The sequence below is a fragment of the Panthera uncia genome (genome assembly GCF_023721935.1).
Source record: "Panthera uncia isolate 11264 chromosome A1 unlocalized genomic scaffold, Puncia_PCG_1.0 HiC_scaffold_17, whole genome shotgun sequence".
Classification (NCBI taxonomy): domain Eukaryota; kingdom Metazoa; phylum Chordata; class Mammalia; order Carnivora; family Felidae; genus Panthera; species Panthera uncia.
The window spans coordinates 110,576,580-110,602,845 of record NW_026057577.1 but is presented as its reverse complement, the minus strand read 5'-3'; the positions used below and the strand labels follow the sequence as shown (position 1 = coordinate 110,602,845).

Sequence of the window (26,266 nt, the reverse complement as noted above, 5' to 3'; positions counted from 1 at the left end):
GTGATCACAGATCTCTGGCTCATCTCACAAACCTCAGGTCAAGAACCCTTGATTTAGATAAAGCCATAAACAGAAGTCCAGCAAGTCTGGAGCAAACGCCTAGCTTGAATTCTTGAACAAAAGCATCGCATGAATTATTAGGAGAGGCTAGGGATATATAGGTCCATAGCCTAGGGACCTAGGGGCAAGGGTGCTGATCAGGGAGAAAAGAGGTGAGGGGGAAGCTTAGGTAAAATAAACCGTGAGCCATCCTGTCTGTTCCTTCTGCTAGACAAAGCAATTCTTTAAGCTGTTTTAAAAGACCAAACTCATAAGCTTCAAAACGTAAACAAGCAGAGCTTCTTAAATCATTGGGGAATTGTTTATGAATGTAATTACTGGACTACATTGTCTGTTCATAATAAACAGAGACTGGCTGAGAATCCACAACCTCTGTGATTGGGTGGAGAAGGGCAGAGAATCAGGAAGGGTCCCTGTTGGGATGAGACCCCGTCTAAAACGATCCTGTTCACAAGCAAGACCACAAGCTAGAAAACTGCCTCCGTTTCCAGAAACATGTTCCTTGGGGTGCTAGAAACCTGATGGACAAGCAAGCTTTGAAAGGTGAAATATGCTTTTGATCCTTAAGTGGTACTAATTTTGAAAGACACAGCCACAGCCACCAACACTAACAATTACACCCAGCAGTCTCATGGCAAAGGACAAAGGACCTAATGGCCAAGTGCAGTTTGATTGAGGCTGCCTGGCAGCCAAGGGCTTAGACCCCTGAGTGAGGTTGGGGGTGGACCAGCTGGGGAGGAGGGAGGAAGTACAGATCACTGAAAACAGACTGCTCACACTTTGATGCATATCTGCATCGCCTAGGCGTCTTGTTACAATGCAAATTCTAATTCAATAGGTCTGGGGTACACGGGGAGATCTGCATTTCCAGCAAGCTCCCAGATCATGCTGATGACACTGGTTCTCGGGCCATACTTTTATAGTTCCCTTCAAGGTAATGGCATGGCTAAGCCCATAAGCTTCAGAGTCAGACAGACCTGGGTTCAAATCCTGACTTCCCCACCTCACTAGCTGAATAACCTGTTACTTAGCCTCTTTGAGACTCAGCTCCTTACCTGTAAAATACGAACTAGAGGTAGGATTATTTGTTCATTCAACAAGTATGTATTTAGCATCAACTCTGTGTCAGGCTTGTGGTAGGCCCCGGGGATGCATTGGTGAGCTAAAACAGGCCCGGTTCCTGACAATCTTAGAGATAATGGATGTGAAGTCGTCAGCACAGTGCCTGGTACATGGTAAGAACTCAACAAATACCATCTATTTTTATTAGGAGGGGGAGGAGTATCATCCATTTTAAGCACCCAGGGGAGAGAACTCTTCTGTTAAATGCTGACTACATGGAAGGATTTGGAATTCGTTCTGCAAACCAGGAGACCCAGATGTGAAGTGTACATGGCCCCTCTCCTTGAGGAGCTCCTAGTCTAGTGGGAAGATGGGTGTGCAGCCTGAGTGGCCCCTGTAAACACCCCCCCCACCCCCCGCCGGCTCTCTCCAACAGCACACGTCAACGCAGATTCACTGTGTTCACACACTTGGTCCTGGCTGCCAGCCTCTGCTCACTTCTCCAAGCTGGCACCGGTTCTCTGTTCTCTCTTGATTGTCCCACCCCAATTTTACTTTTCTTATTCTGCCTCCCATTTGTCTACCCTTCCCTCACCCCCTTTGACTTGAAAATCACTATTCTCCCCTCAGGAAAGACCCTGCCCCAGCTCCCGCTTCATGGGCCAGACAGCCTGTAGACCTCCCGCTCGGAGCTGGGCACCACCCCAAGGGCCTCCCTACCGTCCTGACCATCGGGACCACACCAATCAGTCAATCCAGACACTGAGCGGACAACAGTGTCGTGGGTTCTGCGGGATGAAATCACAACAGCTTGGACTGCTCTGCAAATCTGCACACTATCCTCAGGCCGAGACCTAGCTGGGCCGGGATAGGCTTACGTCAAGAGGCTGGAGTCCATGGAAGAAGGAATGACAGCCCGCTTCCAGGTGGGGTTGGCCCGGACACCTGGGTCTGGGCCTCCCTCTGCTTCCTTCCTGATACAGGCTTCGCTGTAGTGAGGTTCTGAGTCGAGGCCAGAGAGAAGGAGCAGAGGGAACCTTCAAGAAACAGCCAATGACAGGAGACCTGGAGGCAGCCTCAACCTTCAAATAAACTGCAAGTGACAGGGGCTTCTTACAAAACTATAGTGAGCAGTGCTAGGCCATGGGGACACAGTGGGGATCGGGGCTGAATCCCTGCCCTCACGGAGCTTACGGTCTAGCCAAGAAAGCCGATGTGTTGGCGGGGCATTTCAGCACAGCGCAGTGGGTACTGTCCAGAGCACGCGTGAGCCATCAGCAACGCTTCCCAGGGGGCAGGACTTCAGTGAGACCTACCAGAGAACGAAGGCTAGGCAGAGAAGGTGAAGGGAAAGAGCATTAAAAGACGAAAAACAGCTCATGTGGAGGCCAGATCAAGAGGACTGGTCTGTATGGTCGAAGCGGCAAGTGTAAGAGATAGGTGTGGCAAGGAACGAGGCCAAGGGCGAGCCACAGAAGGTTGACCATTCCACGAAACTTGGGAGCTCTTTTGAGGGCAACGGAGGGTTCCACAGTACAATTCAGCAGTACAATGATTAGTTCCCTTTTACGGGTAGGGAAACTGAGGCACTGAGGAGCGGTAGGTAACTGGCCTGAGGTCATACTACCAAAAAGCAGCAGGGGCAGGATTCCATCCCGGCAGCGTGAAGCCAGAGCCTACACTCTCGAGTACTTTACATACACAGACACAAATACACATACATTAAAACTAAAAACAAAACAAAAAAAAAACAACCCTGCACCCTGGGCGCAGGGCTCAGCCAGAGGCCGTGCAGGCAAACTCTATTTAAACCCGTTTAACAAGGAGCCTCTTAATGATCTCATTAGCCCGGACAGGGCCCTTAGGAAACTTGAGGCAAAGCCCTGCTTTAAATGGGGCTTCTTTGAAGTGGCCACCACCTGAAGCAGCCACCTGAGGGGGCGGGAACAAAGCCAGACTGTGAGGCCCACACCCTCTTGGGCAGGCGCCACACGGGGCTGCTAACGCTGTAAGACTTGGCCTCCGTGTGGCCCAGGGCACCCGTCGGGTTTCCATTAGCTCCATCCCAGCTACCCTCTCCACAGGCTTGTTCAGATGGGTGACCTGACTGGCCACAAATGAGGTCATGCGCCATGATGGCGACAGCCAGGAGCCTGTGGCCTTCCTTAGGCCTCCCCTCTCGGGTTTGGACTTCAGGCTTCCCCGGTCTGGCTCATGACCGTGCATGGGTTCTCCCTGACCCCAGACTCAACCTCCACTCTCTGTATCCCCCATTTCCTGTCATCAGTCCTCCTGTGTCTAGACTGACCAACTCCCATCTCTCCATGACGCCCTTAAGGGCGAGGGCCTGATCTTCCATGAGAGCTGCTGTGGAGACCCCAACCGGACCATCCCCCACCCACATGAATGTCTGCCTCTCTGGCCAGCTCTGGGTCCTCTGCACTCCCTCTCCCACCGGCTGGGTCCAGCATGAAGGGGCAGGGGCAGCATCCCAGCAGGGTCATGCCACTTCCCCAGCTGCCCCAGCAAGGCTCGGGGTGACCGACCTTCTGAGAAATAATCACCTGGCCAATTGTCCCCCCACAGGGTGCAAAATCCAGACAGGCAGAAGGAACTGATTCACCTTTCCAGAACTACAAGCTGAGGCCCTCCCAGCAGGCTGTGGCTGAGGCCCCTGCCTATTAATAGTCAAGCAGATGTTTGCCTCCCTGAATGAGACTCTTTATTTGCAAGCTGCGTTGACAAAACAGATTCTGCTCCTTCCTGCCGGGAATATTTGGGGGTGGAGGGGCCGCAGAGAGATGTTTCTTCCAGGGAAGTTCAGAAGGTCAGCGTAGGAAGAGACCTTAGCGGTGACCCCCCTCGACACTGGGCAGACCAAAGCTAAGCTCATTATCACTGTCCTTTCTGCCCCCTCCCTCACTCCTCCCACCCTGGTTCCCAGTGTCAGCCAACAGCCCCATTCTTCCCCAGGTACTGCCTCCTCGGCATTCTCACCCCTCCTTTGACCCAGCCTCATTCTGGAAGCCAACAAAGTCAAGTCCTTGGGTGACTGCCCCCTGCTGACATCCAGGCCTCCTCCCCTGCACCCCCAGCCCTTCAACCCACTGTGTCTATGACTGCGTGCTCTCCCTTAGCTCCTGGCCTTGGCACATGCCGTTCCATCTGCCTGGGGTTCCTTTTTCCTGCCCTCTTCCCATGTTTAATGGTCCCTTACATCTTGGCCTAAAAGAAACCAGTAAGCCTTGCCTCCCCATACCCACCTCAGAGTGTTTTCATGCTCTGCTGAATTTACTCCCTCATCTGAAGTTCTAGGAGGGGCAAGTGAGGCCTTTTTTTTTTTTTTCATTGCATTTCTCTACCAGCCACGAGGATACCACAAGACATTGAACTAAATCAGAGAAAGGGCATATGAATTCTTTCTTCCCCTTCTCCACATCAGTCACCAAGTCCTGTTAATTCAAACTGGTTAAGAACAGGAGATCTGGTGGGGCACCTGGGTGGCTCAGTCGGTTAAGCATCCTACTTTGGCTCAGGTCATGATCTTACGGTTTGTGAGTTTGAGCTCCACATTGGCCTATGTGCTGACAGCTCAGAGCCTGGAGCCTGCTTCAGATTCTGTGTCTCCCTCTCTCTGCTCCTCCCCTCTCTCTCAATAATAAATAAATAAACATTCAAAAAAAAGAATATGAAATAAATCATGATAGCAAAACTTTACAAACTCTTAAAAAAAGAGCAGGAGATCCGGAAATGTCGGTTTGAATCACGGTTCCGCTGCTTACCAGCTGAGAGACCATGGTAAGTCCCTTAAACTTACAAAACCTCAGTTTCTTCACCTGTAAAATGGAGCCAAGCATCGTGCCTGCCTTGTAATCTTGTTGTAAGAAGTCAATGAGCTAATGCTTATAAAATGCCTAACCGAGTGCTTGACATATTCAGTAAATGTTAGCTGCAAAAATAACTTAACTTTCAACATTTTGATTCAAAGCAGAATCTCCCACCCATCCCTGCCATCCCATCCACTACCACCCATGAGAGTTATCGCTCCACCGCACATGCTTTGAGAAATGCCTGTCTAGACTAACCCCCCTGCTATAAACAGGCAAGGCATGGAAGGCCCGAAGGAACAGAGGAAAAACCCAGGAACCGATGGGTTAGGCACTGTCACATGGCTGCACCTTTACTTATTGGCCAGGGCAGCTGAGCCTGTGGCCACACACTGGCCCTAGAACCTACAATGGCCCTAGAACCTACAATGGCTACAATGGCTGGCCATTGTAGAAACACCAGGCACCAAAGGGTTAGCTGTCTTCACATTAGAGCAGCCCAGGCATGCTTTTTCGGTCCCGAAGCCCCTCGAGGGTGCTAAGGCATGTTTGTGCCAGGAGTTAAGGGATTTTGTTCCTTCTCTGCCTGATGGGGGTTGACAGGGGCCTGGAACGGTTTGGGGAGGAAGGAGATATTCATTCAGGCCTTGGAGCTGGTGCTCTCTGCTTCCAGGAGGTCTGTCGGTTGTTCCTGGTCCCCTGGACTTCAAAGCCTTCTCAAATTGTCTTCAAAGAGTGAGTACTAATCTCTGCCCGGTGTAGGAGTTTTCAGTCCCCAAAGCACATTGACTTCCGTGAGCTCATTTGATCTCCTAGCTGCCCTCCCTGTGAGCAGAGGAAGATTCTCCCTAACCTGGCCGATGGTAAATTTGAGGCTCAGAAGAGGCAAATGCCTTGCCTAAGGCCACAGAGTGAGGATGTCGCCATGCTGAGGCTGGAACCCGGGTCTCCTGGCTTCCCACCCAGCACTATTGGGTTCCCTGGCTGTTGTTCAAGGCGGGTAGCTAGCAGAATGTTCTTTGGCTGTTAGAGGCCCGGGCCCTTTAAGCAAATAGTTCTGAGCCCAAACAACATATGAAAAGAGGCTCAACCTCATTCGGGTTCAGAGAAATACAAATTAAGTCCATTATGAGATGCCATTTTACACCCACGAGATATTCAGAAAACCATCTGCTGTTATTTTCATAAAGTTGATCATTCACTTTCTCTACAATGTAGCAATTCCACTCCTAGACCTATATGTTTCCAGGTATATATGCATGAGTGCTTACCATTTTGACCACACTGGTTATTAAAATTTTGAAATAATTGCAGGTCAGTTGGAAAATAGCTGCTGTCCCAAGTCTCTCCACCCAGCTCCTTCACTGTATGGCCCCCCACCCCCACCCGTGCCCCCATGATCTGGCTGCCCCAGCCCCTCTCCTGGGGACCCTCCCAACATTCTCATGATCCGGGAACTATAAGGTTAACACCTGGCCTCTGGGAATACCCCCGGCTCCATAACATTCTTTCTGATCACTCCATGCCCTTACCTTTCCGGCTGTTTGTTATTATTATACATACCCCAGAGAAACTCTGGTTCACATTCACCAAGAAAAATGCACAAGTTTATTCATAGCATTTATATTCTGAGTAGAAACAACACCAACTGCAATAACCACAATAACAAATCAACTATAAATAACCCAGTGTGCATGGACGGAAGATGCCCATCTGACCTACCTCCTTCTGTTGGGTCAGAGAAGCTGTCCGGGGGCTCAGAGATGAGCCTGTCTCCCAGCAGGGCCCAAGCCCCGTCAGATGTCATGCTGGATAGCAGCAGGTCCTAAGCCCTCCTTTCTGTGCCAGGAGTGACATTCCTTAGGGTTGTCTCTTATTTCCCAGCCAAGGAGGCAGGTACTAATCTTCGTCCCATTTTGCAGGGAAGGAAGCTGAAACGCCAAGAATTAAGGTGGTTTGCCCAAAGTCACACATTGTAGCGCTGATTGCAAAGCCCGGATTCTTCTTCAGCGCTGTGGGCTCACTGCCACAGACTGGGGGTTCCTGGGGTGCAAGACTTTCTCTGCTCAGGATCCCCAGCATCTAGCACAGAGCCTGGCATGTGAAAGATGCCCAGCCAACAGAGACCGATAACTGCAAGTCAATCAGCCTGTTGTGTCTGCCCTCAGCCTCTGTGCTGGCCTTACCCCTGCCTGGTCTCTGAAATCCAGGCCAAAAGGCCATTTCTGCCCTGAGTTCCCTTGCTTCCCGATCTCCTGATTTTGAACCTGGACTTGTTAGATGTATCTCTGAGGGGCCCCTCCAAATCTTTAAACACAAAGAATGTGACTCTGCTCACAAGCACCTACTATGTACGAAGGGCAGACTCAGCTTGGGAGAAACAGCTCTGACCACAAATCGTCCTTGCTTTCTGAAGCTCTCAGCCCATGCTGGGTGACCCCAACCCTGTAAGCACATCGTCCAGAAGTGTGGGTGCTGAAGTGAAGCCCACATGCTCGGCTCGGTGGCCCGTCTACCAGTCGAAATGGTAAATCACGTTGGCACTGCGGTGCTTGGTTGGGTGTTCTGTCCCCACATGCCTCCTGTCTGACCTTTTGCCTGAGAAAGAATTTGTTTTTGCTCCGGGAAGAGAGGTATGGCTGTGGAAAGTTCAATGTGCTCATTTATTTGTTTGGCTTCCTTAATTTAATCTCTTTAACAAATAAAAATAAAGATAGTGTGTTTGCCCAAATAGTGACAGGCCCCATCTGAGATGTTATTATTACTCTTCTAGAATTAAAACCACACCACTGCTGCTGATGGACCTCGGTGCCCGGGGCAGGGGGAAAGTGCCGGGTGGGGTAGGATCCCGAAAAATCATCTCGCTTCCCCAGGCCTGTTTCCCTCCTTTATGAAATGAAAGAGTTGAACACACTTATAAAGACAGAATTTTCAGGGCGCCTGGGTGGCTCAGTCGGTTAAGTGTCCGACTTCGGCTCAGGTCGTGATTTCGCGGTTCATGAGTTGGAGCCTGTTCATTGGGCTCTGTGCTGACAGCTTGGAGCCTGGATCCTGCTTCGGATTCTGTGTCTGCCTCTCTCTCTCTGTCCCTCCCCCACTCATGCTCTGTTTCTCTCTCTCACTCTCTCTCACAAATAAACATTTTTAAAAAATCTTTAAAAATTGTTTTAAAAAAGACAGCGTTTTCACATTCACTACCTCATTTTGCCATCATGATATCCACAAGGAAGGCTTTTTGATCCCTAATTTATTGGAAAAATTAAAGCAGAAGACTCTAAAGAATCCAGGTGACTCAGCCAGTAAGAAACAGAGACAGAACTTCAGTCCAGGCTCCCAGCCCCTGCCTGGAATGCTCTTGTCTTCACCAAGGGCTTCTCATACTTGAGTAACGGACACATGCCTTAAAAATGTCCCACTGAGCATGCTCAACTGATTAAGTGTCCGGCTCTTGGTTTTGGCTCTGGTCGTGATCTATGGTTTGTGAGTTCGAGCCCCATACTGGGCTCTGCGCTGACAGTGTGGAGCCTGCTTGGGATTTCTCTCTCTCTCTCTCAAAATAAATAAATTAAAAAAAATTTTTTTTCTCACTGACCTTAAGAATATTTCCAGGGATCTTAGGGGTCTACAGACACAAAATATAAGAACCTGCTCAGTTTGACCTTTGTGAAAATCTTGGTTTATTCAGGAGGCCACAGAGTCATTGATTATCCCAGTGCCAACGTGATCATAAATACAAACACTAACACAGGTATAGTCACACAGCTGTGCCATTATCAGGCGGACATCCAGAGGATCCAAAAATATTGCCTTTAATTGTTTTAGATTGTCATCGAAATGAACATAAAAAAATTAAAGTCTTAAAGAACTTGTGGGGATGCCCACCCCCCAGTCTGAGATTCTGTCAGGCGGCCTCCACATTGCCTGAAAGCCCCTCCCAGTTCTAACATTCTTCAAGTTTCCCTGGTAACCATCTGCTGGTGGAAATGACAATGAAGCTGTTCAGCTGCCTGGTTCACTTGGTTCCCCCCTCATGATGGCTCTGTGCCAGGGTCAAGAAGGCCTGAATTTACCCACCTTCAGTGACATGCCAAAGGAAGAGGGAAGCTCCCAAGGTCAGGGGTGAGTCTCACAGAAGAGAGTCTAAAAAGCCTCAACCTGGATGAACATCGTTCATTTATTCACCACCCCATCCACTAACCCATCCACTCTTCAAGTATTCACTCCTGCCCGTTATAGTCCAGGTCCTAAATTTGGGAGAGAGAAGATAGGGTGGAAAAAAAATAAGCAAAGTTTACCAAATGTGTATAATGTGCTACTCTCGATGTTATTTAAACCCATATATGTATACACCCTCCAATAACATTGCTTGCTTCCTCCTGGGGAGCTGGGGAGAAGGGTGGGAAGCTGGGAGACTTTTCTTTGCATCCTTTCTGTACCTTTATAGTTTTACATCACGCGTGTGTGTGTGTCGCCTACTCCAGAAATAAGTTTCCATTGTAAACGCTCCCAACCGCCATCCCAGTGCTCTGGTCCCTTAAGCAGAGTAAGGTGATGGTGGAGGTGGTGGGGTGATTTGGGGTAAGTGGAGTGAATATCAGGCATCCTTTGACCTTATTGTCCATAGGCTCCGTGGTCTTGTCCAAATGGCTGCTCACCCCAGAGGGCTAAGCCCACCTCCCCCCCAGGCTTGATCCTGCCCCAAGAGGATGCCACGCCTGGGATGAATTGCGTGGAGGTGATGGGGGTACCCCCCTGCTGTGGCCACATGACACCTGTTTGTGTGGGCTGACATGTGGTCATATATGAGTGAAAGCAACTGGACACGTGTGCCCTTCTCATCCCCCAGGTATTTTGCTTGGAGCCATCAGATGCTCTCCCAAGCCTGCTGCCATGGGTAACTGGCTTGCAGCGGCCATGGTGTGCATCCTCCCACCTTTCCTGCAAGATCAGGAATGTGAATTCATAGCTGTCCCCACCTCCGGAGTCACCTAACACGGGCTCAGGGCACAGGGCCTGAATGGGATTGGAGGGGTGCTAGGTCTGGCTCTCACATGTCCAGTGTTCCTCCAGAGACGTAGCCACATTCTGAGATGTAGTTAGATTTGAAGAGACTGTATTGATCCCTTTGGACCAGGGAACGTTGGGATATCCATGCTGGATGGGTCTCAGGGGACAGCGTCTCTGGAGACTCTTCTCAGCAAGTCCTCCCTCCCCTTCTGCGGTTGCCTTCCTCCCTCCAGCCTCATAGCATCCCTGAAGCTTAAGACTGTCTTTATCCCTGTTTTACAAGAGAGGAAGCTGGAACCCAGAGGTAAAGTAACTTACTCCCAAGTTCACCTCACCTGAAGATCTCCCAGCAAGGGTTCAGCCCCAGCTGGCCCCCTTCAGGAGCCCATTCTCTTCCCACTCCAGCACAAGGCCTCCTATGGAGGGCGCCACGCAGGGGAAATGGCCTCTGCTTTCCACAGACTGCAGAAGCCCAGACCGCAGAGGGAGAGATTGACACTGTAATTATATTAAAATGTAAAAATCCTTGTTCATCAAAAGACTCCATAAATAAAGTGCGAAGACAGGCCACCGACTGGCAGAAGATAGTAGCAACAGGCCCAGGATTAGAGCTCCCACAAATCAGTAAGAACGACACAGACGGTACAATGGAAACACGGGCTGGAGATACAAAGGCAATTCACAGGAGAGGAAATGCAAGCGACCAGAGAAATGATGAAAACATTTCAGCCCCACTGATCAGAGACATACAAATTAAAAACACCAATGAGAGGCATTTGGCCCCCATCAGAGCGGCATAAATTCCAAAGTCTGACAATTGCTAGCATGAGTCTGGATGTGAAGCGACAGAAGCTGGCCAGCCTTTCAGATGCGGTCAGGTGATGGCGAGTGAACTGGAAGGAGATCACGCGCCCGCGACCCCTCCCCAGGCACACGCGGGAGACATGTGCAAGGACGTTCTTGGCAGTGAGGCTTGTCTGATGGAAAACTGGAAATGGCTCAAATGCCCATCAACAGGAGAATAGACTAATACATCGTAGCACATACTTGCAATGAAATGGATTAGAACCGTGGCAATGTATGTACTGGGCTCTGCACATAACGTGGATAAATTTCAAACAAAATGTTGAAAGAAAACAAGCAAGTTGCAGAAGGCTATATGTACAATATTATATCACTTACAGAAACTTAAAAAATTTGCAAAGCAATACATTACATGTTTTATGGATGTACACATATATAGCATAAACATAAAAATATGTATAAGAATAATTCACGCCAACCTCAGGGAACGGGGTGGTGACTGTCTCTGGGCAGGAGGGTGGGGAACAGGCTGAGACGCTCCTACTTACTTGCGCTGTCTTATTCCACAATCTAGGTCCTGGGAACATGGGAGCTATGTGTACTTTTCCCTATAGTTTTCATACGTTGAATGTTTAATTTTTTTAAGACAACGGCTCCAAGGTCAGTTGTCTCCCGGGTCACTGATCACTGTTAGCCACTGCTCCTAATTCTGTTCCTTGAGGATCCCGTGTGGTTGTGCAGGCTGGCAACTGCAGGGAGGAGGCTGAATCTCCCAGCCACCCCCTCTATTACCACCCCCTCCACCCCTCACCACCCCTTCCAGTCTTTAAAGCAGATGGCTTTCACACAGCATGTTCTTTTCTGTGGAAAGTCCTTGAGAAGCCCAGACGCAAAGGAGGCTCAAAGAAATCCCACCACATTTGTCAGGGGCGCTCTCTCTGCTAACCACGGACTAGGCTCAACAAGGGATGCTCAGTGGGAAGTTCTGAGCTGGGCGTCAGGACATCTGCTGTTGATTTGCTGGGTGACTCTGGGTGACTCTGGGTAAGGGATAAACCTCTCTCAGCCTCGGTGTCTCTACTCAGGTGTGCTGAGTGAAAGGTGTGCTCTAACGTGACGGTTCCAAACCTAGAAGCGTTAGAATGACATCCGATTGTAGTGGCCCCGTGATCAGAACTGCCTGCGGTGGGGCCCTGCAACTGTGTTTCTGTTGAATTGCCAGCTGATTCCAATGCCCGGGCAAGTTTGGGAATCAGCCGGTCATTCCAGGTTGGGCACTCACATATGTGAGAAAACGCTGTCCACATCGCCTTATTTTCTCTCCCCATCCCCAGTGCCTTCCTGCATCCTTGTTAATCATCACCCTGAATAGTTGATGCCAAGCAGGGTGCTGGGTGAGAATGAGGGAGCAGATGAGCTTCCAGAATGCGGCCCCTCTCAGCCTCCCACTCCTTAGTAACCGCAGGGAAGCTGAGAAAGAAGGCGGGGAGGAGGGGCAGGCACTCGCACCCCTCCGCAGGTGGAGGAGGGTCCGGTGGGGGGGGGACAGGACCCATCTGCTGAATTCCTGCCCCTCCACTCCAAGGCCTGGTGCCCCAGCCCCTGGAGGCAGTGCCTTCCTCCCTGCCCCCACCTTTGGCAAGGGCAGGAATCACCCCAAATCACAGAATTCTGGAACGTCAGAGGCAGACCAATCTTTTTCAGATCAAAACCATTCACTGCCGTCTTACCACCTGTACTATTATTTAATTGCTACTTTCTTTTACATTGACTCACTGTTTTTTTTTTACCTGAATGCCTACTTTAGCCCCATTCTAAGCAATAATATCTGTGAAATAACAGGTTTGATGTGCTAGTTATTTTTTGTCTAATACACATTAAAATAAATACATAATGATTTCCATTTTAAAACGTCCATCTATTTATCTCCCGAAGTCACTTTGTGCGTCACCGCACTTTCAGAAACCCGGAGCTGGTCCAGCCCTCTCGATTTACAGAGATGCAAACTGAGGCATGAGGAGAGGGGCAGCTTGCCAACGGTCACGCCAGTGGGGTGAACCTCATATGCCCACAGGCGTCTACACTGGAGATGAAGCATGGACACCAAAAGGCTTGTGGTGGGCCTCAGTTACCCTAGTGACCTTGACCTTTAGGGAGACCTTTCTTTGGTTGTACACTGCCCCCTCCTGGTGGGTCCTTCTGCAATGTGGCTCCTCCTGGACCACGCGGCCAAGCGAGGCCCCCTCCTTGCAAGGCAGAGTTGACTGTGCTGAGGTGACACGCTGAGGCAGTCAGGGAAGGCACCGTTAAAGAGGTGGTGTTTGCACTTGGCTTTGACGAATGACCAGACAGGGATGAGCTTGAACGCCTATCAGGCAGCTGTGATTTATTCTCCTGGTCAGCGGTTCACCCAGAGGAGGTTTGATAAGCAGGGGAGAGATGCGATGCCGAATGCAGTGTGGAGAATGGACAGGGGAGGGGGGAGCGGGGCAGATACAGCTGGAGGCAAGGGACGTGTGGCAGTGGTCCAGGAAAGTGGGGTAGGGCCTGCCTCGGCCTCTACCCCACTGGGACCTCACCAAGTTAATTCCTGCCTCTGGGCCTGTTTCCTTACCCGTGAGAGGAGAAAGCCAGGCTCCATGTTCTCCAAACACTCTCTTCCAGCTCTGAGAAATAAAACCACGTAAATCAGAAATTATGCCGATGAGGTTGTGAATGGCTCCACCCTTTTGGCAGTTAATCCGGCTTTAGCTATTAAAATAAACCAGAGCATCCCCTCTGGCCTACTTTCATTCCATTCTACAAAAATTAAAGCTCCAGTCTGTAAGGACGTATTTACCAGGGTGTTAGAGTGGTGCTGTCGTATTAGCCAGAAAATGGGAAGTGAATAACCTAGGCCATGCATGCTATCTCCTCCCTCTGTCAGTCAGGAGTCCCCCAACCCTGTAGCCCGTGTCCATCCAAGCCCTGCCCTGCACTCACCAGCTTCACCGCCTGGGCCTTAACTCACTGAGCCTCACTTTCCTCCTCCGTAAACAGAGCAGGGAACCAGTTACCTGCTCCATAGGGTGCCCTGAGGGCTAAGCCAGGAAGTGCTCCCCACAGCACAGAGCCGGCTCATGGTTCAGGAGCTGCCACTCTTACTCAAAAGGCTGTGGCAGACCCCAGCGTCTGGAGAAATGGCTCTGATATATCACTAAGGGAAAAGTGTGAGTTGCAGCGAGAAAGAGAAGAGTGATGAAAACGCGCAAACGGGAAGGGAGGATTAAAACCCTATGCAGGGTGTCTGTCTGTGTTGGTCTGAGGGAAGGGAGGAGGTGAAGGGACTTGACCCCAGGCCCCTGAGGTTACCAGCCCGTTAGGGGAGGTTCTGGAGGGACAGGGCAAGTGGGCTGGGAGTGGATGAGATGGAGGGAAGGACTAACTTGGTCTTTATACATCCCTGAATTGTTTGACTTATGATTTCAGTAATCACTTTTAAACCTTTTGTAAACCGTTAAAATCTCCGATGAGGCTGAAGAAAAAAGAAAGCAAGAAATTGTCATCCAGGGAGAGGGAAGGAGGCTATGGGAAACCTCCCGGCCCAAGTGATTTGGCCCAAGGCTAACCCATTGTTACAGTGAATGAAGGGGCCATCTTTGGGTCCAGGGGGGCAAAGGCAGTCTTCCCAGATGGGCTCCTCTTTTGAGAGTTCCAATGCCAGAAGGGCCTTTGTCTAACCTCTTCAACCAAAACAATTGTTGAGGATCAGAGTGGGCAAGAGACTGGCCCAAGTTCACACAGCAGAGCCTGGCCAAAAAGGCAGTTTCCTGACTCCTGGCTCAGTAGCCACCACCCTATATGATGCTACCTTCCAACTCTGTGCGGGAGCCATCCTGCTGGGAAAAGAAGAATTATCATGTCCCACCTGCTTAACTTCTTTCCGCTCCGCTGACAGTCCTTCCTTCACTCATTTCCTGAGTGCCCTCACTGTGCCCTGCTTGAGAATTCAAGGTGACTAAGGCATGCTGCTTACCCGAGAGGCACTCATCGTCAAGTGGTCTGGAAGCTTCTGTTTCTACCACTAACAAAGACATCTTTTTCTAACTGGTAAAAAAAAATGCTCTGAGGCTAATTTTTTTTTTTTAATGTACTGTTTTGTTTGCTGCTGTCTTAATTGTTGCCATGTTATATTTGATCAGTTTAATGTTTTAATTTTGTGCTTGGGCGCTGAGGCAATTCCGTGAAGGGTATCATTCAGAAAATCAAGAAAATAAAAAAAAAAAAATTGTCCACAGAAGAGGAAGCCTCCCAGGAGCTGAGGACAAAGCATAAGTGTCTGAAATGAATCTTATTAGGAACGAAACAAAATCAAACAACCTGTTGCCAGACAGAAGGTATTAGACCATCCTGGTTTTGGTTTTGTTTTTAATTTAATATCAGTTCTTCATTTTTCCCAACATCAGCCCAAGAGTCATCATCCCGTTCCCTTTACATTGCCTTCTAGAAGCTTCCCCATTTCTGCTTCCAGGCCTGTACTCACAGTGTGTGTCCTGCCTGATCTGCCCTCTTTCTTCTTCAGGAGATAGGCTATATGCTCTAACCACCCTTGCGTTTGCCAATATTTGTTGACAGGTGTTGGGATAACACAGCCAGCAAGACAACCCCAAATCTGCCTTCAGGGAATTTATATCCTACAAAGGTGTTCATTCTCAACGGGGGTGATGATACCACAAGGGAGTGAAAATTAGTTCTTGGAGCGGTGAAAAACATCTTTGGTTTTTCCCAAAGATTTGTATGTTCATCAGCCTGTTGACTAGCTCAGTCGGTGGCCCATCCAGCCACCCAGTCAGGAACCCGGGCATTGCCATCAGTTTGAGTCGTCAACCATCTCCAGGCTCAGGCTGCTGGTTATCAGCCTCAGGGTCGCCCAGTCCACAAAGGCTTCCCCTCTCTCCCTGCAAACTGACTCCGTCTGTCTCCACTTCCCTCCCTGCCCAGAGCCCAGAGGTTGGGTACCTCTCTTGCCAACACTTTAGACTTCTGTGCCCCTTTCCCCCACCCATCTGGCAAAACCCGAGGCCTCCGGATAAACCCCACTAAGTACTTTCCCCCGGCCTGCACCTGGGTGGGAGAGCTACGAAGGGGGATATCACTCAGTGGGATGGGACAGGACACACATAAATTAACGATCGCCAGCCTCAACTGGGTTGTCAACACTGGGGATTTTGTGGGCAAGTTTGCTTCTCAACTCAGAATGCTCATTCTCCTCCTTCCTCCAGACTCTTCACCACCTCTTCCTCGCTCTCAGCAGAAGACCTTGCCTCCCACTTTGCAGAAAAAATAGAAGCTCAAGATGAAATCTCCCTTAACATCCCACTACAAACCTACATCTACATCTGCACCCGTCCTCTCTTTGTTCCTTCTTTTGGTTTTAGAGAAGTCATCCCTCCCCCTCTCTGAGACCAACCCCTCCACCCACGTGCCTGATCCCTCGCACATGCCCGTGAACATCACTTACTGATTTTCTCCCCTATTCCCTATACCCCTAATTAAACTCTCTCCCCTTGATCTGCCTTTAAACAAACCCAGCTCTCTTGCGCCTTAGAACACACCTCCCCCAACACGCACACACTGACCCTGTCACACTGTCTCTCTCGTCCGCTTCACTCAGAAACTTTTCAAAAGACCCACAACCTCCTTCATCCCTCCTTCAGTCATCAGACCACTGCCACCTGACTTTCCCCATCACACCACAGAAGTGGAACTCCCGAAAGCCGTCAACAATTGCCATACCTGTCATTAACCCAACGCTCTTGGCTCTCTCCTCACCCCATCTGACTTCTTAGAGCATTCCCCATGGGCTCGCCCCACTTTCCTGAAGCTCTGTCCTTGCCTTCCTTCCCTACACCCACGGTCCTGGGTTTTCTCCTGTCTGTTCACTCGTTGGTCTTTGCAGACACAACCTCCTGTGTGCAGCTCTAACCTGTGGGTGTGCCTCTGAGCTCCATCCCGGGTCCCCCTTCTCTCCTCTGCCCCTGTTCTGCTCCCTGGGCAGTCGGCCCTCATCCACAGCCACGATGAGCATCTCTCTACTGACAGTTCCCCGTCTTCACGGGAGTCCAAACCCAGGCTTCCAAGTGCCTACTCAACACCTGGACTCGACGTCTCAAAAGCATTGCAAGCTCCACGTGGCTAAAGTGGAACTTGTGCTTTTCATGTCCCCCTCACCACCCTCCCCTCCTCGCTCTGCCCCCATCCCAGTCCTCTCCCAGTGGTCTCTCTTTCGCAGGGCATGTAGCTGCCTGCCAGGCTGCACAGAAACCTCAGAGTCCATCCTGACACTCTCTCTCCATTCCAACACAGCTCGATGACAATTTTACTTCCTGATGACTCTGGAATCTTCCACCACACTCCACCTTCACTGCCACCGGCATCGCCCCATTATATTCTCTCTGGATGCCTGCCTGTGCTCCTACCCCTCACTTGGCTTCCAGCACGTACACATACACACCCTACTGCACTCTCCACTGAGAATTCACACAGGTCACATTAAAATGAAAAATCATCCTGTCCTTCTTGGACCTACACTGTCAAGTGGCTTCCTATCATACTTAAGATGAAAAGAAAGATCCTTAATGTGGAACCTGCCTCTGTCCACCTTCCATATTCCCCAATCCCCCTGTTCCTCTACGCCCTGCTACCAAGGGCCGTTCTCGCCTCTTCTCTAAGCTGCACCTTCTGCCTCAGGCCCTTTGCACTGGTTCTTCCCTCTTCCTAGGAGTCTTCCCCTCTCATCCTCACCTATACATAGTTCATATTTCCTCACAAATATCACTTCCTCAGGGAGTCCTTCCCTAACCCCTCCTTCCTGTTAAATGCTCTCACGACAATGGTTAACATACATAGAAGCACAGCACTATTGTTCGGAGCCCTTCTGAGCATTTCTGTTTAGAAGGCAGTTACTCCTCGTGACAACCCTACGATGTAGAAAGTATAATTATCTCTATTTTACAGATGAAGAAGCTGAGGCACAGAGAAGTTATGTAACTTATCCAAGGTTCCCTAGTGAACAAGAAGCAAAGCCAGAATCTGAACCCTAGCCCTGTGACTCCTGCCCTGTGTTTACTGTTCCATAAGAAAACTCTATCCTTTTTCTATCTGCATGTCCTCGCTGTTTGTAACAATGTGTTTGTATGACTGTTTGTTAAGCGTGTCTCCAGCGTGTCTCCCGCTTTAGACTCTAAGCTCTGTTGGGGCGAAGATTGCTTCATCCCCAATAGTAGGTGCTCAATAAATATTTTTTGGTAAATGGCTGAATGCAGACTCGTCTCCTCCCCCTTTCTCACTCACTGCATTCAGTCACCTAGCCCTGGCCCTGGTTCTTCCCAGAGCAGCAGTAACCCTAGGAGGTTCAGTTATGTGTTTATGTGCATCCTAAAACTGGAAGGAAAATGTTACGTCTGTACACATTCAAAATTTTCTACAGCAGGGTGCCTGGGTGGCTCAGTCCGTTGAGCGTCAGACTTGATTTCGGCTCAGGTCATGATCCCTGGGTCGTGGATCGAGCCCTGCATCGGGCTCTGTGCTGAGTATGGAGTCTGTTTAGGATTCTCTCTCCTTCTGCCCCTCTGAAAAAAAAAAAAGGGGGGGGGATATTTTTAATTCTCTACAGCAAAGTCTAGGTGGTTCACGCTGTCTCCAGTTTCTCAATGGGTTCATGAAGTTAAAAAGAACCGATGCAAATATTCCCCAGCCTACTTCATCCTCTCCCTGCCAACCTCTCCTCAACAAGTACAACAACCTTACATCTAGTTTTTGCTCTCCATGCATCCATCTCTGCATTTTGATGATAGCAATCTTTTAAAAACACACACCCAGGTCACCCTCCTACATAAAACCGGAGATTCTCTATCACCCTTGGAACAAAGTGCAGGCTCTGCTGGGCAGGAGAGGGTGCTGTAGGGCCTATTTCTTCCCCCATCCTCCTGTGTCCTTACTCTTCCCTCTTTCCCACAACTACAGCCCACCAGCACAGACTGGGTTCTATGTTTGGGCTTCCCAGCCTATACCGGGTGGTTTCTCCTGTCTGTATACAGGCACTGCCCTCTACCTGGAATGCCAGTCCTGTCTTCTGCAGAATCAGAAATTCCTATTGCATCTTTAAGCCTCAAGCTAGATATCTCTTTGGGGTTAGGTGCCCCTCCTCCCTGCGTCCATAGGCTGTGCCTATCCCTGACAATGCGCTCAAGGCATTGAACCATAGTTGCTTGGTTACCGACTCTCCTCCTTTTGAGCTTTGAGCGCAGCCACCATTTCTTAGTCATCTTTCTATCCCTCCATTCTAGGTGAACACTAGCCTAAGGTATGGTGCTCAAAACGGTTTATGCAGTGAATGAATAATTATAAGTAGTCATGGGTCCTAAAAAAAATCTGTGAAATGAATAAGAGTGGGTAACTAGAAGTTCGGGACCAGAGAGAGATGCAGATTTAAGATGTTCAGAGATGGGTAAGACCCTATCGCACCCGTCAGAGCTAACATGGAAGACAAACGCCTGCAGTGAACGAGTCTGGACGAGGTAAGGGGGAATCATTCATCTCAAGGCTGGGAGGAGGGTCTAGGTCTCAACACGCCCTCCTCCAGCCAATGGGAGGCCTCGTAACCCTCCAAGCCTCCGCCCCTTTCACCCGCTTGGGGCGGGGCCGGCCACTCCAGGAGATAAGACTACACTTCCCGGCGCGCCTCGCGGCCAGGGCGAACGAGGAGCCGGAAGTGGGCCGCGCGAGGTCTAAGGGCACGAGGGAAGTGGCGGGCGGGGACTCAGGGGGGCGTGCAGGTGAGCCGACTGGCAGGGGTTTGCCGGCATGGCTGAGGCCAGGAAGCGGCGGGAGCTTCTTCCCCTGATCTACCAGCATCTGCTGCAGGCGGGCTACGTGCGCGCGGCGCGGGAAGTGAAGGAGCAGAGTGGCCAGGTGAGCGTGCGCGGGCCGTGTGCGAGGGCCGCGTGCTAGATCTGGAGAGGTGCTGCCTGCGCCCCCTCCCTCGGCGGCCTGGCGTGCGCCCAGAGCCGGACTCTGCGGTGGCCCGGGAAGCGACCAGGGGTACCGAAGGAGCCGCAGCCTCTGCACACTTCGGCTTCCTGTCGCTCTGGGCCTCAGTTTCCCGAGCTGTGCAGTGGGCGGGCCGGGATGGGAGATCCGACGCGGAGGGCTTTGTAATTCCCGCGCCCCTTACCTCCACCCCTTCCTGGTAGCGGCGGTTTAAAGTTTCCTAAGTCTCTGGCCACGTGGCTCCGCGGGCCGAGAAGGTTGCTGAGAGCCCGAGGGGTGGATCGCGACCAGCCCCCAGGGGAGGGTGAGGAGGCGAAAGAGGGAACCGAGGCGAAGGGGCTCGTGGCCCCTTAGTTGAGCTGAAGCTCGGGCCCTTATCCCTCCCGTATGGAGTCGGGCAGCTTTGGGATTCGAGCTTGTGGTGGAGTCATTGCACACTTCATTCATTCTTTTCAGCAACTCCTGAACTAGCGCTCAGGGTGCTGATGATAGAGTATTGAGCACAGTCCCCCGGCCCTACTAGAGTTTACGGTCTAAATCCAGTAGGGGAGGTAGACATAAAGAATCGCAAAAGTAACTGTACACTTAACATATTAAGTGCCAAGAATGAGAGGCGTAGGGCGATAAGACAGGGATGGCAAGTTAGTTGCCTGTGTCAGGGACACCCAGGACAGCTTTCCTGAGGAAACGGATGTTGATTTGAGACCTGAGAGAAGAGAGGTGGATATTCAGGCAGAGGGGCACATGCCCTGTGGTGGGAGGGAACTCGTTGCATTTGTACTGGCCTCTGGAAATTCCATCGTGGCTGAAGGGTGGAGTACAGGGTGACCGGGGGGCTGACTGGAGCCCCACAGTAGTCTGGTCTTCATCTGAAGAGCAGTGGTAAGCCACTGGAGAGTTTTAAATCGGTAAGGTGGATATTGACCTGATTAGTCAGCCCTCTGGCTGTGGTGTAGGCTCTGGTCCTGATGCTTGCTCCCAGGATCTGCATAGTCTAAAGGGTGATGGGCCCTAAGACATGATCAAAGCTTTTCCCAACCCTCTCCGGACCTTGACTGCCTTGGGCAAGAAACATTACCCGTCTTCATTGGGGCATTTGCCGAGGCAAAAGTATCCTGTCCTCATGGAGCTTACATTACAGCAGGGGCAGACAGATGACAAATCTTTAAAAACAAAAACAAAAACAAAAAAAAACTAAAGATACCGTGTGTCAGGTGATCATATGAGCCATAAAAATAAGGCAGGCAAGGAGGATAAGGAATGTCAGGGTTCAGTTATAAATAGGGTGATCAGGAAGCCCCACTGAGAAGGTGACATTTGGCTAGAGACCTGAAGGAAGTGAGGGAGTGAGCTGTGTGGTTAGCAGGAGAGAGCATTCTAGACAGACAATAGCAAGCCCGGATGGGGCCGGTGGCCTGACACATTTGAGGGACAGTGAGGAGGCCAGAGTGCCTGGGGCAGAGCAGGGTAAAACGGACTATTGGAGTCTCCCTGTTATCAGCTCATGTGCTGGGCACTGACTAGAATATCTTGTTCAGGCCCGACAGCACCCTGGGTGCTGCTCTTATCCCTGTTAGAAAGAAGGAGCCTGAAGTGTGAAGAGGTGAAGAGATGAGCTCAGCCAGTTAACACAGGAGCTCTGCCTGACTCCAGATGTACCCTCTTGGCCACTCTGCCCACATCCCTGACACTGCTGTCACCTTACGTTGCTTTACTCAACCTCCCTGGGGCGATTGACACCCTCGGTTCTTGACATTTGCAGAGTGGGCCATCTGGCCTCGGCTCCAAAGGGCTGGATTCCACCCGCTTCCCTCTGCGTCTGTCAAGGGACTGGCGCCGTTTGGTTTAGTCTCTTCCCAGCAGATGAGTGGACTGCGGTCATGCCACCTGGACGCCTTGGATGTCTGGGCTGTGGTTCGTACTGCCCTGGGACGATTGACCCACCTGACCTTTAAAAGACTTTAGAAAGGTCAGGGGTAGAAAAAGCCCCGTCTTGTGGCCTCTGAGTGTGGTGAGTGTCAGGGAGCTGGATAATGCTAGCCTGGCACATTCCAACTCCAGGTTCTCAAAGGTACCCCTCACTAATGTGTTGTCTTAAAAGGTTTTGGCTGGAAGGACTTGCCCTGCTTGTCTCTGGAAGGTTTGAGCGGTACTGACGGGGCCAAGCAGACCTATTTCCCTGAGAAAAAAGTCTCCCATGAGGCTGTGGAGAGTTGGGCCCAAAGAGGACCCTTATTGTGCCGGGGGGTTAATTGCTGCTTTCTCTTTACTTCTCTGCAGAAAAGTTTCCTGGCTCAGCCTGTAACCCTTCTGGACATCTATACTCACTGGCAACAGTAAGTCCGACGGGGCCTCAAGAGTGGAGTAGGGACAGCCCAAGCTGTCAGCTTGAAATAAGCTAGGATGCTAATCTGGTCTGCAGTCTGCCTCCATAGCCCAGTGTGGACACCAGTGTTGCCCCTAGGAAGCCAGGTCGCACACGGGGGTGCCCAATAGGGAGAAAGGACGTTGGGAGCCGTAATCAGTGCTCTTAAGGACCAGAGCTTCTCGGCCGCTTGTTACTCATCCAGTCAACAAACACGTATTGAGTACCTACCTCCTAAATGCTGGGTCCTGCTCTAAGTATGGAGACACTGTCATGAGTGAGACAGACATGGTTCCTTCTTTCCTGGAGCTGATATTGGAGTCAGGGAGGTAGGCATGCCTCAACGAATGAAAGAAAGAAATGTAAAATTAAAATGATAGTAAAGCTTAATGAAGAGGACTTGGTGCCAAAACCAGGTTAGCCTAGCCTCATTTAGGGGTTTAAGGAAGGTTTCCCTGTGGTGACCTTTGATTTGAGAGCTGCGGGGAGCGGGGAGTGAACCAGGGAGTAGTAGGTCTCATGAGGCAGGAGTTCACCTGGCATTGAGAACTGTGGGTGCTGAAGCCTATAGCTGCAGTCACAGGACGGATAAGGCTGGGCAGTTGGTGGGGCCCACCTCACTCCGGATCTGAACGTCTGTGGTGAGGAGCTGTGTCTTTGCCCCAAGAGCAGCGGGAGCCCCGAAAGGGGGGAGTAGAGAGCAGCGAGGTCCCTGCAGGACAGCTTGGCTAGTCGGGGTGTGGACACCATCATCCAGGCAAGAGCTTGTGGCGCTTAGACGGGAATAATGGGGTAGACAGTCAGCCGATTCCAGGAATATTAGGGGGTGAGACTGGGAGCTGGGGATGGTCTAGAGGGGCAGTCTAGTCGACTCCCAGGTGCCTGGCTTGTGCACCTGCATGGAAGGTGGGCCTGAGTGTGGAGCTGGAAGCGAATGCAATTGGAGGGAAAGATTTCAAGGACCTGTTGAGTGCAAAATGTCTGAAACGTGCAGAAAGAAGGAAGGGGTGATAATCCAAGGGCATATCAACAAAAGAATGGTTTGGGAGGGAGGGAGGGGATAATCATTGTCTCCACAAAGTGGCCTGACCCACAGTCAACCAGGGAAGTGAAGGGCCTGCAATCATGTCCCATGGGGAATGATTGGAAAGTACTGAATTGTCCAGGGTGGAAAAGAGCAAAGGGACAGGTGATGTGTCTGCACATCTTTGAGGACAAAGGGAGTGGGGCGTTCTCTGGGGCTCTGAGAGGCTGAAGTAGGACCCATATGTACCGTTTTAGGGAGACAGGTTTCAATTTCTGAATAGAAGCACTTGGTCATCAGAGCTGTCCAGAAATGAGATAGGCTATGGTTCCCTATCATCAGAGGTGTGTAAGGAAAGGCAAGAATGGTGTGGAAGAGATCGCAGCTTCCAATGGAGAGCTAAGGTCTTTGAAAGTCCTGTCAGCTCTCAGTTCTTGGCTTTCCTCTGCTGCTAAGGTAAGGTCAGAGCATAGGGCCCACCCTGCACTTCCTCTCCATCACCGCCTCCAACTTGCCCAGGTGTCTGGGTATGACAGCACTTCCTTCCTTAGAGAACTGCCTCAGTGAGCCCTTCCTTGTCACTGGCCCCTTCTGTGGGTGAGGGGTACTAACAAGAACGAGGACCTCACACCCACCAGAGGTGGCCTCGCCTGATGGTTCCCAGCAAAGTTCAAACCCAACAACTAGCTGTGTGAGCTTGGGCAGACTTGGCTTCCTTGAGTCTGTATGTTCATCTTTATCTGTAAAATATAATAATAGTAAATCAGGGGGCATCTGGGTGGCTCAGTCAGTCAGGCATCTGACTTTGGATCTCATCTCAGGTCTTGATTCTGAAGTTCAAAGGTCATGAGTTCAAGCCTGGTGTTGGGTTTTGCGCTGGACTTGAAGCCTATTTAAAAACATAAGAAAATAAAATAAAATAAAATCAAAAGGTAGTAAATCAAGTGCTAAACCTGACCATCAGAGGCATTTGTCCCGTAGGTATTTATTGAGCAGCTACTATGCATCAGAACTGTTCTTGATATATCTGGAAACAACCAGAGAGAAATCCCTGCCCTTGTGAAACATTCTGTTGGGAGGAGGGAGAGGGGCAGAATGAATTGATAAGTGTAATAAATGAAACCTGTTTTTCAGGGGGGATTCCCAACAAGTGGCCTTCCTGGGAACAAGGGACCCACATCCCAAACTGTGGTAGAGCATGTCTATCCCAGCTGGAGAAAATGGGACATAGACAGTGATTCCCTTGGGATGGGAGGGTGAGGTCACAGGAGCTGGTACTTGAAAGTTCCAGGGACTGAGCCATCTGGGTGCTTGTCCCGCTGATGCCCAAAACTTACTCTTTGACCCTGAGCAAGTCACTGAGTCGTTCATTTTTTGAGATGTGTGCTATGTGCTGAAGATACTTAGCGAGCTAGCAGAGGTTCCTGCCAGCCCCTCCCCCCGCCCCGGGTTTGACCTTGTAGTGAGGGAGTCAGGCAGGAAGTAAGTAGAATAACAGGAGAGAGAAAAGTGCTCTGAAGAAAATGAAACAGGATGACAGAGTGGAGAATGTCAGGGGGAGGGCAATCATGATCAGGGAGGGGCTTTGAAGAAGCTGTATTGGAGATGAGGCCTAAGGGACAAGAAGGAGCAGGGCTTCCAGAAAGAGGGCACTATAGGTGCTCTAAGTTCTGGAGGAGGGAGAACCCAGATGATTCTATGAACAGCCCACAGGTGCTGGCACATACCAGTCAGTGATGGTTAGCTGCTGTGACTATGTAAGGTTACTGATTATTTTGGAGACGAATAGTTGTACAACCAGTGTATGAAATGGGTGAAAAGGCAGAATACAAGTGTATCTACGCTGTGTTTTCAAACTCTGTGCGCATTTCCTTGCAGGGGTTGTGGGCGGGGGTGGGGGGGTCTTTCTTGTCAAATCTCCTGGCCTTGCCCTTGTCACCTGGTTGGTACAGCTAGTTACCCTTGTCCTGCAGGACGTCAGAGGTTGGCCAGAAGCGGAAGGCAGAGGAAGATGCAGCGCTGCAGGCTAAGAAGACCCGTGTGTCCGACCCCATTAGCAGCTCAGAGAGCTCAGAAGAGGAGGAGGAGGCAGAGGCCGAGACCACCAAAGCCAGTACGAGTCCCACGCCCCGGGGGAGCCTCGGTCATTGGTGTTGGTGGGAGCTCAGCCCAGGGCCCTGCAGCTCTGGGGAACAGGCTTTTGGATATTGGGTTGTTTCAGGGGAGAGTCCACCTCCAGGTTCCCCTCCAGTGGGCCCTGGGAAGACCAGGACCTTCTAGAGAGAAGGTTGGAGGGCCCCACATACCTACTGCAGTATTTATTTGAACCCTTTCTCGTGGCAGACGTTGTGTCCGAGGTACTGGGAATCCAGTGGTGAACAAAAACTTAGCTGGGCCCTTACAGCCTAACTTGGGGTACAACAGCCACATTTTTACAAGCCCCCAGGTGATTCTGACAAAGGTGGAAAGAAGCCTGCGTTTGTAGAAAAACCGCTGGAAAGATTGCAGAGAGGGCAGTTGGCAGGCACCTTTTCTGTGTCACCTGTGGCTGCTGGGGGAGCGGCTGGCTTTCCTGTTGTTTTGGACGCGTGCAGGTTAGCCCTGGAAGGCTGTCCCGGGCACTCTGGTTTCAGAGCATTGGCAGGGTTGACCCCGTGAGGCCTTCACAGCCCCTTCTCCCCAAGTCCTCCCGACAGTTTGTGTTTTAACCAACAGATTTTGACTCCACAGAGGAATCATCCTTTTTCTCTGCAAGGTTATTAGCTTTTGCTTACATAGAAGGTGATTTCTTGATTCTTAAATGTATTTTCTGATTGTAAAGGAAATACAGGATTCATTATGGATATGCAAATTACTTGTTAAAAAGGCAGGAAAAAAAAATTACCCACATTTTTGCCACCTACGATTTGGCGAATTATTCTTCCATTTATTTTTCCTGAGTATGTTTTTAAAAATATTCAAGATCATATTAAATACATATCTTATATCTTCATCTTTTAAAATTATAAATGCAAAACAAGTCCACTTTGAACTATATGTAAGCATATGGAAGAAAAATGAGAGGTTTTCTATTCTACCCTGGATGGG

General features: G+C 50.4%; 2 protein-coding genes across 5 annotated transcripts in view; one reads left to right on the top strand and one right to left on the bottom strand.

Moving 5' to 3' along the window:
• Nucleotides 1–26,266, bottom strand: part of RPS14 (ribosomal protein S14) — a 150,532-nt gene that overhangs the window by 53,677 nt on the left and 70,589 nt on the right. The gene's annotated exons all lie outside the window — the stretch shown is intronic.
• The window catches only part of TCOF1 (treacle ribosome biogenesis factor 1), a 38,358-nt gene continuing 31,593 nt past the window's right edge, over nucleotides 19,502–26,266 (top strand). For all 4 annotated transcript variants that reach the window (XM_049648003.1, XM_049648002.1, XM_049648001.1 and 1 more), the window contains exons 1-3: nucleotides 19,502–19,712; nucleotides 22,071–22,126; nucleotides 25,153–25,292. In XM_049648003.1, coding sequence (XP_049503960.1) covers nucleotides 19,605–19,712; nucleotides 22,071–22,126; nucleotides 25,153–25,292 — 304 coding nt within the window. In that variant the 5' untranslated portion in view covers nucleotides 19,502–19,604. The remainder of the gene's footprint in view (nucleotides 19,713–22,070; nucleotides 22,127–25,152; nucleotides 25,293–26,266) is intronic.